Raw genomic sequence first — 13,908 nt, forward strand, 5'->3', positions numbered from 1 at the left:
TTCCATAGGGGTTTGTATTGGGGCTGATATATGCATCAATGATCTGTTCTTAGGAATTGAATGAACAGTATCAAAATTAGCCAATGACACAAAATTTGGGGCATGGTTCACTGGATAACTCCAATGTTCTCCTCCCATCTTCCATCCTCTGTAAACCTGAGCTCATTCAAAACTCTGCCACCTGTATCCTAAATGACGCCAAGTCCCAGCATCCCAGTGCTCACTGACCTGCATTGGCTCCCGGTACAGAAGCATCTCAAATTTAAAATGTTATGCAAACGCCTACATGGCCACGTCCCTCCCTATCTCGAATCTCCTCAGCCCTGCACCTGAAATCTCTGCACCCCTCCAATTTTGGCCTCTTGTGCATTGCCAGTTGTTATTGCTCCACCATTGGTGATGTGCCTTCAGCTGTCAGGGCCCTAAGCTCTGGTATTCCCTCCCTAAATCTCTCTGTCTCTCTCTCCTCCTTGAAGATTCTTCTTTAAAAACCTGCCTCATCACCTGTACTAGTATCTCCTTATGTAGCTTGGTGTCAAAGTTTGCCTGGTGTACAAGCTCATAGTTAGGCTGCAGCCAGAAGTAATGTGTATATTTGGGGCACCTAATTACAGGAAGAATATAAAAGCAATTGAAAAAGTGAGGTGTACATTCAGTGGAAGATGAGAGATGAGGAGTTACAAATCAGATAGATTTGAGAAGTTAATGGCTTTATTCACTGGAGCAGAGAAGGAAAATTAATGGATTACCTGATAGGGGTTTGCAAGATTACAAAGGGTCAGCAGGGTAAATAGTGAGATGGTACAAATCACAAAATAAAGGAAATGTTAGAACTTTAAGAGTATGATTAGACTGTGGAATTCTCTACCACAGAATCAATAGATTGTATTAGTAGGGAAATAGATTGTTGAGAAAAATTAGGAATATTAAAGTGTAAAGGTTGTGGGATTTAGAGATAGTGTCAGAGTAATCTTGAAGTTGTTCCAATGCATCCTGTAGATAGTGGGGGAGGGGATGGATAGAGTCCAATGGCTGAGGTACCAATTGAGCAGTCTACTGAGGGCAGATCAGTATCCAGCGCCTTGAGAATTGTTCCATCTGCATCCAGCCAGATGAGCAATGAATATTCCAACATTTTTTTTATTCGTTCGGGGATATGGGAATTGCTGGCTATGCCAGCATTTATTGCCCATCCGTACTTGCCTTTGAGAAGGTGGTAGTGAGCTGTCTTCTCGAACCACTGCAGTTCTTAGGGTGTATATACCAACAGTTCCAGGATTTTGACCCAACGACAGCAAAGGAACAGCAATATAGTTCCAGTCAGGATGGCGTGTGGCTTGAAAGGGAAATTGCAGGTGGTGGTGTTCCTATGCAACTGCTGCCCTTGTCCCTCTAGGTGTTCGAGCTCATGTGTTTGGAAAATGCTGTCGAAGGAGTGAATCACTGCAGCACATCTTGTAAATGCTACACACTACTGCCACTGTGCGTCGGCGGTGGAGGGATTGAACGTTGAAGGTGGTAATTGGGGTGCCAATCAAGTGGGCTGCTTTGTCCTGGATGGTGTCGAGCTTCTTGAGTGTTGTCGAAGCTGCACTCATCCAGGCAAGTGGGGAGTATTCCATCACACTCCCGACTCGTGCCTTGTAGATGGTGGACAGGCATCGGGGAATCAGGAGATGAGTTACTCATTGCAGAATTCCCAGCCTCTGACCTGCTGTTGTAGCCACGGCATTTATGCGGCTGATCCAGTTCAGTTTCTGGTCAATGGTGACCCCCTAGGATGTTGTTAGTGGGGGAATTTAGCGATGGTAATGCCATTGAATGTTAAGGGGAGGTTAGAGTCTCTCTTGTTTGAGATGGTCATTGCTTGGCAATTGTGTGGTGCAAATGTTACTTGCCACTTATCAGCCCAAGCCTGGATGTTATCCAGGTCTTGCTGCATATGGACACGGGCTGCTCCAGTATTTTGAGTCGTTGCAAATGGTGCTGAACATTGTGCAATCATCAGCGAACATACCCACTTCTGACCTTATGATGGAGGGAAGGTCATTAATAAAGCAGTTGAAGATTGTTGGGCCTAGGGCACAACCTTGGGGAACTCCTGCAGTGATGACCTGGGACTGAGATGATTGATCTGTTATAGCCTCATTTTAAGCTCTACCTGCTGCTGCTCCTGGCATGCCCTCCTGCACTGTTAATTAAACCAGGGTCAGTCCCCTGGCTTGATGGTAATGGTAGAGTGGGGGATATGCCAGGCCATGAGGTTACAGATTGTGGTTGAAAACAATGCTGCTGATCGCCCACAGCGTCTCATAGATGTCCAGTTTGAGTTGCTAGATCTGTTCAAAATCTATCCTATTTAGCACAGTGGTGGTGCCATACAACACGATGGTGGGTACCCTCATTGTGAAGACAGGACCTCGCCTCCACAAGGACTGTGTGGTGGTCACTCCTACCAATACTGCCAACATACTCTTAACTTATGCCTATTAGATGGTGGAAAGGCTTTCAAGGGTCAAACATGTGATTCAAAATGTCAAGTACCCAACGATCTTGGATGAGCTGAAATTTCCAATTAAACAGTAGAAGGACTGAAGTTATTGTCTTTGGGCCCTGCCCCAAAATCCATTTCCGAATAGATTCCATCCCTCTCTCTGGATACGTCTCAGGCTGAACCAGACTATTCGCAACCTCAGTGTCCTATTTGACCCTGAATTGAGCATCGAACTCCATATCCTTGTTAGCTCTAGAGATTATCCCCGTGCTGTCCTGGTCAGCCTCCCATATTCCATCCTCCATAAACTGAAGCCCATCCAAAACTCTGCTGCCCATATTCTGTTCACCTATCGGCCTGAATTTTACTAGCGTGCTGCAAATTGTCATCCGACGCCACTGCCATTTTTAAAGGGCTTCAGGCCCTTCATTCTCATTTCTAATTTTAAAGATCCTGCTTCACTGCAACCTGCCAAACAATTTTATTACAACTTAGATACCCCTCTCCCACCACCCCCCAACAATGCATCCTCATTTATTAGTGACATAACCCCCCCAAAAAAGCACCTTTTGATTTCCTGAACTTTCCGCCCCTAACGTCAGAACATTTGACCCTCAATCTCTTCTCATCATCCCCACAATCAATCACAATAGTTCTCCACTGCCCCCCCCCCGCGAATTTCAATCCTCCCCCCTCCCCAGTGTCACGCTTGGATCCCGAAGGCGCGGGACCTCCAGCCATGGGCTGGAATATCGGCATAGGACGACCGTCGGGACAAAGTAAGTTTATTAACATTACAATGCATTTACATATGAAAATTAAGGCTCCGTTGCCAAGCGATGGGTGGGGGCTGCACCAAGGCCTTGCCGCCACCAGTAAAATGCGGTGGGGCTTTCCTGGCGGGCCTCTCCCGGAAGAATTTTCCGACCCCCGACATTGGAGGGCTAGTAAAATTCAGCTCATCATCTCTGTTCTCACTGACTGCATTGGCTATTGCTAAAGAAGCACCTCAATTTTAAAATCCCTATCTCTAACCTCCTCCAGCCCTCCAAATCTCCTAAAACTCATGTTCCTCCAACTCTGACCTCATGTTCATTCCTCACCCTACCCTTGATGGCCATGCATTCAGCTGTCTCGCTCCTAACCTCTAGCATCCCCTCCCTAAATTTCACCATTCTCTCTTTCCAACCTACCTCCTTGCCAAAGCTTTTGGCTGCCTGCCTTAATGTCTTCTTTTGCTCAGTCAACTTTTGTCCGATTTACACTCCTGTGAAGTGCCTTGGGACATTTTACTTTAAAGGTACCAAATAAATGCAAGTTAAGTGTCCGTTGATAAAATGAAAAATAGAATCTCATCGTTCACTGAAAAATTGAATATCATCTGTATCTTTGAGTTTCCCTGATCAGATTAATAGGTCTGCTGAATGTTTAGAATGAACTGGATCATTAATTGAGCTTTTATAATTATAATAATTCAGCAAATTTACTGTCTGGCAGGGAATTAAAGGCTGGAATGTCGTTTCTACTGAAACACCAAATTATGTTTTACCAGTTGTTGTAGACCAGAAGTACAGTTCCCACCACTTAAAGTCCACATTTAAAACGGGCAGTTGCTTACATCAGCCAAAAGGTGAGAACCATTATCCCATTTGCATTAACTTCATTTCAAAGTTGCTGTTAATAGCATCTTAAGTGCAAAGCTTTATCTATCATTAAATCCACTTTCAAATCCAGTCCTTTCTTCTAGTTTGGAGTGTTACTCATCTTGTACTCTGATCTTGCCCAATCCCTGCAGGTTTTACACTCTTACTGGCAAGTAAAACGCCACTGCTTATTTCCAATTTCAGTTCCTCCAGCTTTCAGTAGCTTTGCCATGATGTGGAATTACATTGTACAAAGAGACCCCTGCTGTAATATAATGGTCACTTTAGCAACATCCTCAATTTTAAAACTCTCATCCTTATTTTCAAATTCCTCCATGGCCTCGTCCCTCCCCATCTCTATGATCTCCTCTGGCCCTACAACCTTCTAAGATCGCTGCACTCCTCCAATACTGGCCTCTTGAGCATCACCTATTTTTAAAATCGCTCCAACATTTGCATACGGGCCTTCAGCTGCCTCGGCCCCAAGCTCTGGAATTCCCTTCCTAAACCCCTCTGCCCCTCTCTCCTCCTGTAAGACACTCCTTCAAGTCCAAACATTTGATCATCTGTTCAAATAGCTCATGATTCAGTCTGAAATTTTGCCTGATAATGCACCTTCTGATGTTTTATGATGTTAAAGGTGCTATACAAATGCAAGTTGTTGTATAAAACCTGTGGAAAGTTTCTCTCCCTGAAACAAGCCAACCACAGCTCCCCCATTTCCAGTCTCTTCAACGGGAGTGGCTCAGATGTCAGCGAGAAGCATTTGTGCCCGTGACAGTGACTGGATATGTCCAGATAGAAAACATGAAGGTGTCAACATTGCAACATATTTTTTTACCACTCCCATTGGAGAGGCTGGAAATTAGGTTTCTGCAGGCTGTTTATTACAAAGTGAGAGGGAAAGGATAAGAGAGTTTAACAGCCCATCATACCTGTGATGGCCATTTGAAAGTGCTGTCCCATTTAGTCCCACACCCCAGTTTTTTCCATAGCCCTGCAAATTAGTCTACAGGTGTACGTCCAAATACATTCCTTCAGGTGTTCCACCAGCCATTGCATATAACAGCCAAACTGCATTAGCACGAACATGCCTGCTGTAAACAGGTGGGGATAGTATTAACAAAAAGCAGCATGCTTTCTTAAAGCCTCTGCAATTAAAAAGCATGGTTGTTTTAAAAAAAAAGTCGATCTTTCCTGCAAATGCTGGAAATCTGTAATAAAAACAAAAAATATTGGAAATACTCAGTAAGGTCAGGTAACATCTGTGGAGAGAGAAATAGAGTTAACCTTTCAGGCTGATGACCTTTTATCCGAACTGGGGAAAATGTTATAGATGTAATAAGTTTTAAGCAAGTACAGAGGCAGGGGAGGAGAGAACAAATGGGACAGTCTGTGAAAGAATGGAAGGCAGGAAAGATTGAATGACAAAAGGCCAAGGACAATTCTCCTCCTTTTAGTTTCACAAACAACTGAATCTTGGGCATTGTAAAATTAAATTGCTATTTTTAAACATCTTGAATACCAGACAAAAACTCCTGCGTGAACTATTCTCTCATGTTTAGCCACAGCAAATGAGGTTGCATACTTGTCAATGCTAAGTACCAAACTTTGAATAAGCATGTTTGTTTACTTTAGTGGAAACTCCACTCAGTGAAAGTTGATTGCCTGAGGTAATGTTTTTATCTTAACCATCATCTTCCAAAATTCGATAGATTCTGGAACAGTTTCTGCAGATTGGAAGGTAGCAAACGTAACCCCACTATTTAAGAAAGGAGGGAGAGAGAAAATGGGGGACTACAGACCTGTTAGCCTGACATCAGTAGTAGGGAAAATGCTATAATTATAAAAGGATGTGATAACTGGACATTTGGAAAATAATGGTAGGATTGGGCACAGTCAACATGGATTTATGAAAGGGAAATCATGTTTGACAAACCTTTTGAGGAAGTAACTAGCAGAACAGATAAAGGGGAACAACTGAATGTGGCATTTTTGGATTTTCAGAAGGCTTTTGATAAGGTCCTACACAGGTTAGTAAGCAAAATTAGAGCACATGGGATTGGGACAATATACTGGCATGGATTGAGAATTGGTTAATGGACAGAAAACAAGACTAGGAATAAATAGGTCATTCTCAGGTTGGCAGGCTGAAACTAGTGGGTATCGCAAGGATCAGTGTTGGGCCCCAGCTATTCACAATCTATATCAATGATTTGGATGTGAGGACCAAATGTAGTATTTCCAAGTTTGCTGGTGAGAATGTGAGTTGTGAGGAGGATGCAAAGAGGCTTCAATGGTATTTAGGCAGGCTAAGAGAGTGGGCAAGAACATGGCAGATGGAATATAATGTGGAAAAATGTGAAGTTATCCACTTTGGCAGGAAAAACAGAACTGCAGAGTATTTCTTAAATGGAGAGAGATTGGGAAGTATTGATGTCCAAAGGGACTTGGGTGGCCTTGCTCATGAGTCACTTAAAGCTAACATGCAGGTGCAGCAAGCAACTGTAAAGGCAAATGGTATGTTGGCCTTTATTGCAAGAGGAGTACAAGAGTAAAGAATTCTTGCTGCAATTGTAGAGTCTTGGTGAGACTGCAGCTGGAGTATTGTGTACAGTTTTGGTCTCCTGACCCAAGGAAGGATATACTTGCCATAGAGGGAGTGCAACAAAGGTTCACCAGACTGATCCCTGGGATAGTGGGATTGTCCTATGAGGAGACAGCCTATATTCTCTTTAGTTTAAAAGAAGTAGAGGTGATCTCAATGAGGCATACAAAATTCTTACAGGACTCAATGGAGTAGATGCAGGAAGGATGTTCCCCCTAGCTACGGGTCTAGAACCAGGGGACACTGTCTCAGAATAAGAGGTAGGCTATTTAGGACTGAGATGAGGAGGAATTTCTTCACTGATGGTGGTGAATCTTTGGAATTCTCTACTCCAGAGGGCAGTGGAGGCTCAGTCACTGAGTATGTTCAAGACAGAGCTCAATAGATTTCTAGATATTAAAGGCATCAAGGGATATAGGGATAGTGCAGGAAAATGGCATTGAGGTAGATCAGCCATAATCTAGTTGAATGGGGGAGCAGACCCGAGGGGCCGAATGGCCTACACCTGCTCCTATTTCCTATATAAAAAAAAAAGGAGATCTTTGTCCTGGATCTTAATTTACAGAAGTTTATGGGAAGAGAGAAGTCTATAAAAAGGAGCATGGTTCTTTAAACGCAAGTGAGATACACCCAAAACCTTTTGCTTTCATGTTTTCTGCCATCTTTCAAGCTGATTCAAGATTCAAGCACAGAAGCAAATTACTGCGGCTGCTGGAAATCTGACGTTCTGATGAAAGGTCACAGACCTGAAACATTACCAGCGTTTCTCACTCCACAGATGCTAACAGACCTGCTGAGTGTTCCCAGCATTTTCTATTATGATTCAAGATTCAATTTGTCTGGTCAGTATTGCCCACAAAACCGATGATGCCCCCAGGTCAAAGTTCGTAAGATTCTGCTGGCTCGGGAAGACTCCATAAATTGTGCTCATTTACTTCAGTGCACAGGCACCAGTCAGCACATTTTTAAAACTCTATCAAAAAAATTATTAAGAAACTGACTAGCGTGCACCAATGAAACTATTGAATGGTTCACTATAGTTTTCTTTTATAAAAAAAGTCATTTTCAATTATTTTAAATCCCTTAACTCACTGGACACCCTGATTAAAAATGCTTTTTTTTGGTGATAAATCCATTTTTGGCTGAATTAATAAAACTGTACCAGGTCACAAGCTCGTAAATACATCAAGGAATACTTTCTAATGGAAAGAAACGATTATGTTCTACCGCTGCCCGTTTGTGCTAGTTCATTGAAGATTTTACCAGTGATTATGCAAATGAATTTTAGTGAAAACTTGAAACGTAACATAACCAGCGTGTTTTGGGAGAAATTTCCTAATTGCGTCCAAAGTATAAACTCCAGCCCACGGTTTTTTCAATGAATGTATCCATCTGGCTTCCACCATGTAGGCACAGATCAACAGTACTGAGATGTTAGCTACATAGGGAGTACCTGCCGTCATCTTCATGGCAGCACTCAATGAAACAGGCTCTTCCATTGAAATTTCTGAGTGTGGTCACCACTGAAGTTAAGGATTATGCATTTCTCGTCTCCTTTAAAAGGCGTTGACTCACTTTCAACTTGTTCCAAGGCAAGTCAAAGTGTTTGCTCTAAATGTGTGAGCTTTTGACAAATATCACCAGTTATTGGATCACAACAGGCATTGTAACCTAACTCAATGCTGAATTCTATCCTCATTTGACAAACCTGTTTTCCAGCACGATTACCGAAGAGATAACTATGAACAGAGTACCCGGGCTGATTCTCTCCTCCACTCTGCAACAAAGGAAGGAGAGACAGAGGAGAGAGAAAAGATGCGTGCAGTATCTGATAAATAAACTAATGCTAGTGTGTGGTATAATACCACAAAATACAAAGAGCATTCTCAGCAATTATTTCCAGGTTTTAAGAACAGCAAAATCTAAAATGCTTATTTACTTGATAAACACTGACAGCCCAAGAACGAAGTGTAAACTACAAGAACAAGGCAGGTTTTGCATTGTTTATTCTGAAATTGCAATTACATTAAGGGTTTCTTTCTACAGAAGTTAGTAAAATCAAAATTTAGCAATAAATGGAAAATGAGAATGTCTAGGAAAATTAACTATAAATATTTTTAATACTGCCAGAGCAGCTATTAGTGGAATAAAAGTCCGCCATTACTCATTAAACCTCCAGCCAGTTTCAAATATTGCTTTGATTCCTTTACTAAATTTACTTCTACTTTCAAGTGATCTAAATGCAAGGGAAATTAAGTCACCCAGTTTTGTAAAACATCTCTTCATTTGCCCTAAACGTTTTAAAAAAAAAATTAAAACTGCTTTACACCCTTGCACTAAGTGTGGTATTGTTCTGCCTCTTAACAGTTAGCGCTACAATGCCATGCAATACCAGCTCTAAAAGTTTGCACATCTCACCAAAACCTTTCTACTCAAGAGCACAATTGTCACCATTTCAGTTTCCAGTTTGAGTTTCCTATAAAACATACATTAGGATGGAAGTGGCAATGTACTGAAATGTGAACAAAAATCATTTTTTGGTTTAAATATAAATCATGCACCTTTTCAATGCATAAAATCTGCAACACCAGGCAATTTAATGTTACTTTTATTATTGCAAGTTTGAATTTGCATAATAAAGCAAAGTACAATTATCAATTTGTCTTTAGAATTACTCCAATCTTGTTTCCCTCACTCACCCCTGGCATCAAATTAGCACTGTCTGAGGACTGTCTTTGTAGGAAGGTGACATCCTACAACAGCTAAACACTGAGTCAACATGCAAATTCATTAGCAGATTTGTCTGTTCACAGACAGGACATCAGATGAAAACTGCGTTCAAGTTAATAAAGGCGCGCTTCACATGGATTTGCCATTGCATTTTGTAATTTTTTTATTGGACTGAGGAGGTGCTGCTGAACACACTAAAGAAATTCACATTTCAGAATCGTTTGCAGGACTGCAGTCAGTGCTTGAAAAAAAAAACAAAGGGCGAGATTATCAAAAACAACAGCACAAATGATAGATCTTGCATGCTGCAGTTTAACCGGCAGGAGAATCTATTGTCTACCTTGAAAAAGAAAACAATCACCACACTATTTAGAAGTACAATACTAGATGTATAGAAATATCTTACCAGTTTAATGCATACCAACACTCGAGCAACTTGTTTCAAAATAGTTATGGCTGATATGAAAGTTTTTTGTTTAAACTGACTGCATTTGTGCCATATTCTGGTGATACAAGTAGAAAAATAACTATCGGTGCTGTAAGGGGGGGCGCGATTATGAAGATATTCTCTGTAATTTGTAGCAGTCTTAATACACAATGTGCTGAACCAGAACTTCCTGCTACTCACTGCGGTCTGCATAAGTGACCAACACAACAGTTCTCTCACAGAAGAGGGAGAAAAAGGACAAATCATGAATGATTTTTTGTTTTGCATGTTAATATTTAAGGCCATTCAAGCAGTGTTCAACAAATTTTGTATTGCTGCTTGCTGGGCTTCGTTAAGTGATGTCATGCAGTCGGTCCACAGCCCTCCTGAACCCTAAAATCAACAGGAAAGAAGGTCTTTCAGCAAGTTCAACACAGTACTTTCATCAAACGTTTCGACAGTTAAGTTGTGCATCATGCAAGCACTACCTTTAAATGCACTGCAGCATGATATGCTAATGAAGTGTACATTAAGTGTTGCAGAGAAAACAAACTGTGCGAAGTATGTTTTAGCTATATACACACACTTTTTTTTAAAAAACAGTACATTGAATCACAGAATCGTTACAGTGCAGGAGGTGGCCATTCGGCCCATTGTGTCCACACTAGCTCTCTGAAAGTGCAATTCCCTCAGTTCCATTCCCCCGCCTTCTCTCTGTAACCCTGCGCATTCTTCCTTTTCATATAACTAATTCCCTTTTGAAGGCTTCAATTGAACCTGCCTCCACCACACTCTCAGATAGTGCATTCCAGACCTTAACCATTTGCTGCGTGAAAATGTTTTTCATGTTACTCTTGCTTCTTTTACCAAATACTTTAAATCTGTGCCCTCTCTTTCTTGATCCTTTCACGAGTGGGAACAGTTTCTCTCTATCTACTCTGTCCAGACCCATGATTTTGAATACCTCTATCAAATCACCTCTCAGCCTTCTCTATTTATTTAGAGATACAGCACTAAAACAGGCCATTCAGCCCACAGAGTCTGTGCCGAACATCGACCACCCATTTATACTAATCCTACACTAATCCCATATTCTTACCACATCCCCACCTTCCCTCAATTCCCCTACCACCTACCTATACTAGGGGCAATTTATAATGGCCAATTTACCTATCAACCTGCAAGTCTTTGGCTGTAGGAGGAAACGCACCCGGCGAAAACCCACGCGGTCACAGGGAGAACTTGCAAACTCCGCACAGGCAGTACCCAGAATTGAACCCGGGTCGCTGGAGCTGTGAGGCTGCGGTGCTAACCACTGCGCCGCCCTAAATCTCCAAGGAACACAGTCCTAACTTCTCCAATCTATTTTCATAACTGAAATTCCTCATCCCTGGAACCATTCTTTGTGAATCTTTTCTGTACTCTCTCCAATGCCCTCACGTCCTTCCTAAAGTGCGGTGCCCAGAACTGGATGCAATACTCCATCTGAGGCCAAACTAGTGTCTTATACAAGTTCAACATAACTTGCTTGCTCTTGTACTCTATACCCCTATTAATAAAGCCCAGGATACCGTATGTTTTATTAACCATGCTCTCAACCTGTCCTGCCACTTTCAATGACTTATACATCCAGGTCCCTCTGCTCCTGCACCCCCTTTAGAATTGTATCCTTTATTTTATATTGTCTCTCCATGTTCTTCCTACCAAACTGAATCACTTCACATTTCTCTGCATTGAACTTCATCTGCCACCTGTCTGCCCATTCCACCAACTTTATATTCCTTTTGAAGTTCTACACTATCCTCCTTACAGTTCACAATGCTTCCAAGTTTCGTATCATCTGAAACTTTGAAATTGTGCCCTATACACCAAGGTCTAGGTCATTAATATACATCAGGAAAAGCAAGGGTCCCAATACTGATCCCTGGGGAACTCCACTACAAAACTTCTTCCAGCCCGAAAAACATCCATTAACCGCTTCTCTGTTTCCTGTTACTCAGACAATTTCGTATCCATGTTGCTACCGTCCCTTTTATTCCATGAGCTACAAGTTTGCTCGCAAGTCTGCTGTGTGGCACTGTATCAAATGCCTTGTGGAAGTCCATGTACACCACATCAACAGTATTGCCCTCATCAACCCCCTGTTACCTCCTCCAGTAAGTTAGTTAAACAAGATTTTCCGTTAAGAAATCGATGCTGGCTTTCTTTAATTGACTTGCATTTATCCTCGTGACTATTGATTTTGTCCCGAATTATTTTTCTACAAGTTTTCCCAACACCAAAGTTAAACTGACTGGCCTGTAGTTGCTGGGCTTATCTTTACACCAATTTTGCAATTCTCCAGTCTTCTGGCACCTCCCCCGAGTTTAAGGAAGACTGAAAAATTATGGCCAATGCCTCTGCGATTTCCACCCTCACTTCCCTCAGTATGCTTGGATGCATCTCATCCGGTCCTGGCGCTTTATCCACTTTAAGTACAGACCGCCTATCTAATACTTAATCAATTTTAAACCCCTCTAGCATCTGACTTACCTCCTCTTTCAACTTTGCCTGGTTTGCATCTTCTTCCTTGGTAAAGACAGATGCAAAGTATTCATTTAATACCTCAGCTATGCCCTCTGCCTCCATGTGTAAATCCCCTTTCTGGTCCCTAAACAGCCCCATTCCTCCTTTTACCACCAATTTACTATTTATATGCCTATCGAAAACTTTGGGATTTCCTTTAATGCTAGCTGCCAGTCTCTTTTCATGCTCTCTCTTTGCTTCTCTTATTTGTTTTTACACTTCCCCTCTGTACCTTCTATATTCAGCCTAGTTCTCAATAGTACTTTCTACCTGGCATCTGTCATAAGCACACTTTTTCTTCTTTATCTTAATCTCTACCTCTTTTGTCATCCAGGGAGCTCTGGATTTGTTTACCTCACTTTCCCCTTCAAGGAACAAACCTTAACTGTGCCCAAACTCTCTCTTCTTTGAAGACAGCATTGTTCATCTATTGGTTTTCCTACCTGCTTTTGACTCCAATGTATTCGCCCCAGCTGCATTCTTAACCCATTGAAGTTGGCCTTCCCCCAGTTAATTTCTTACCCTGGATTGCTCTTTGTCCTTTTCCAAAGTCAGCCTAAGCCTTATGGTACAATGATCACTATCCCCTAAATGCTCTCCAACTGATACTTGATCCACTTGGCCCACCTCATTCCCAAGAACCAGGTCCAGCAGTGCCTCCTTTCTCGTTGGACTAACATACTGTTATAGAAAATTTTCCTGAATACACTCTAGGAGCTCTTGCCCCTCACTGCCCTTTACACTATTATCCCAGTCTATGTTTGGATTATTAAAGTCCCCCATTATAATTTTTGCACCTCTGTAATTTCCTTGCAAATTTGTTTCTCATCCTTCCCACTAGCTGGTGGCCTATAGACACTGAGCAACGTAACCGCACCTTTTATGTTCCTTAGCTGTAGCCAAATTGATTCTGTCGTCGACCCCTCTGGGACATCCTTTTTCTCCAGCACTGCAATGCTCTCCTTAATCAATACCACCACCCCTCTCCCTTTTTTCTTTTTCCTATCTTTCCTGAACACCATGTATCCAAGAATATTTAAACACCCAGTCCTGCCCTTCTTTGAGCCAGGCCTCTGTTATAGCCACTTCATCATATTTCCATATGGCAATCTGTGCTAATACCGCACCAGTCTTGTTAACCACAGTCCGTGCATTCACATAAACCCTGATTCAGACTTTATTACTTTCTCCCTTACTCTGACCCCACCTAATAACTTACTATTCCCTCCTCTCGTGCTATCTATCTCCCCCAGTATTCTGTGCATGATGGTATTCCTCTCTGATGCTTGCTCCTGTTTCCCGCACCCCTGACAAGTTACCAGTTTTGCTTCCCTCCAATCTGAGCTCCCTCTCAGGTTCCCATCTCCCTGACAATTTAGGTTAAACCCTCCCCAACAGCACTAGCAAACTTCCCTGCGAGGATATTCGTTCCAGTCCTGTC

General features: G+C 42.1%; 1 protein-coding gene across 2 annotated transcripts in view; it reads right to left on the reverse strand.

The window, feature by feature from the left end:
• Window positions 1-8,733: 8,733 nt before the first annotated feature.
• The window catches only part of kpnb3 (karyopherin (importin) beta 3), a 72,217-nt gene continuing 67,042 nt past the window's right edge, over window positions 8,734-13,908 (reverse strand). Inside the window, exons 26-27 of one of the 2 annotated variants that reach the window (XM_068034257.1) lie at window positions 12,435-12,470; window positions 8,734-10,295 (exon numbers count right to left, since the gene is read on the reverse strand). In XM_068034257.1, the coding sequence (XP_067890358.1) occupies window positions 10,209-10,295; window positions 12,435-12,470 (123 nt within the window). In that variant the 3' untranslated portion in view covers window positions 8,734-10,208. The remainder of the gene's footprint in view (window positions 10,296-12,434; window positions 12,471-13,908) is intronic. The other variant, XM_068034258.1, reaches the window with a different exon arrangement.

This window comes from Heterodontus francisci, chromosome 6 (genome assembly GCF_036365525.1).
Source record: "Heterodontus francisci isolate sHetFra1 chromosome 6, sHetFra1.hap1, whole genome shotgun sequence".
NCBI lineage: Eukaryota > Metazoa > Chordata > Chondrichthyes > Heterodontiformes > Heterodontidae > Heterodontus > Heterodontus francisci.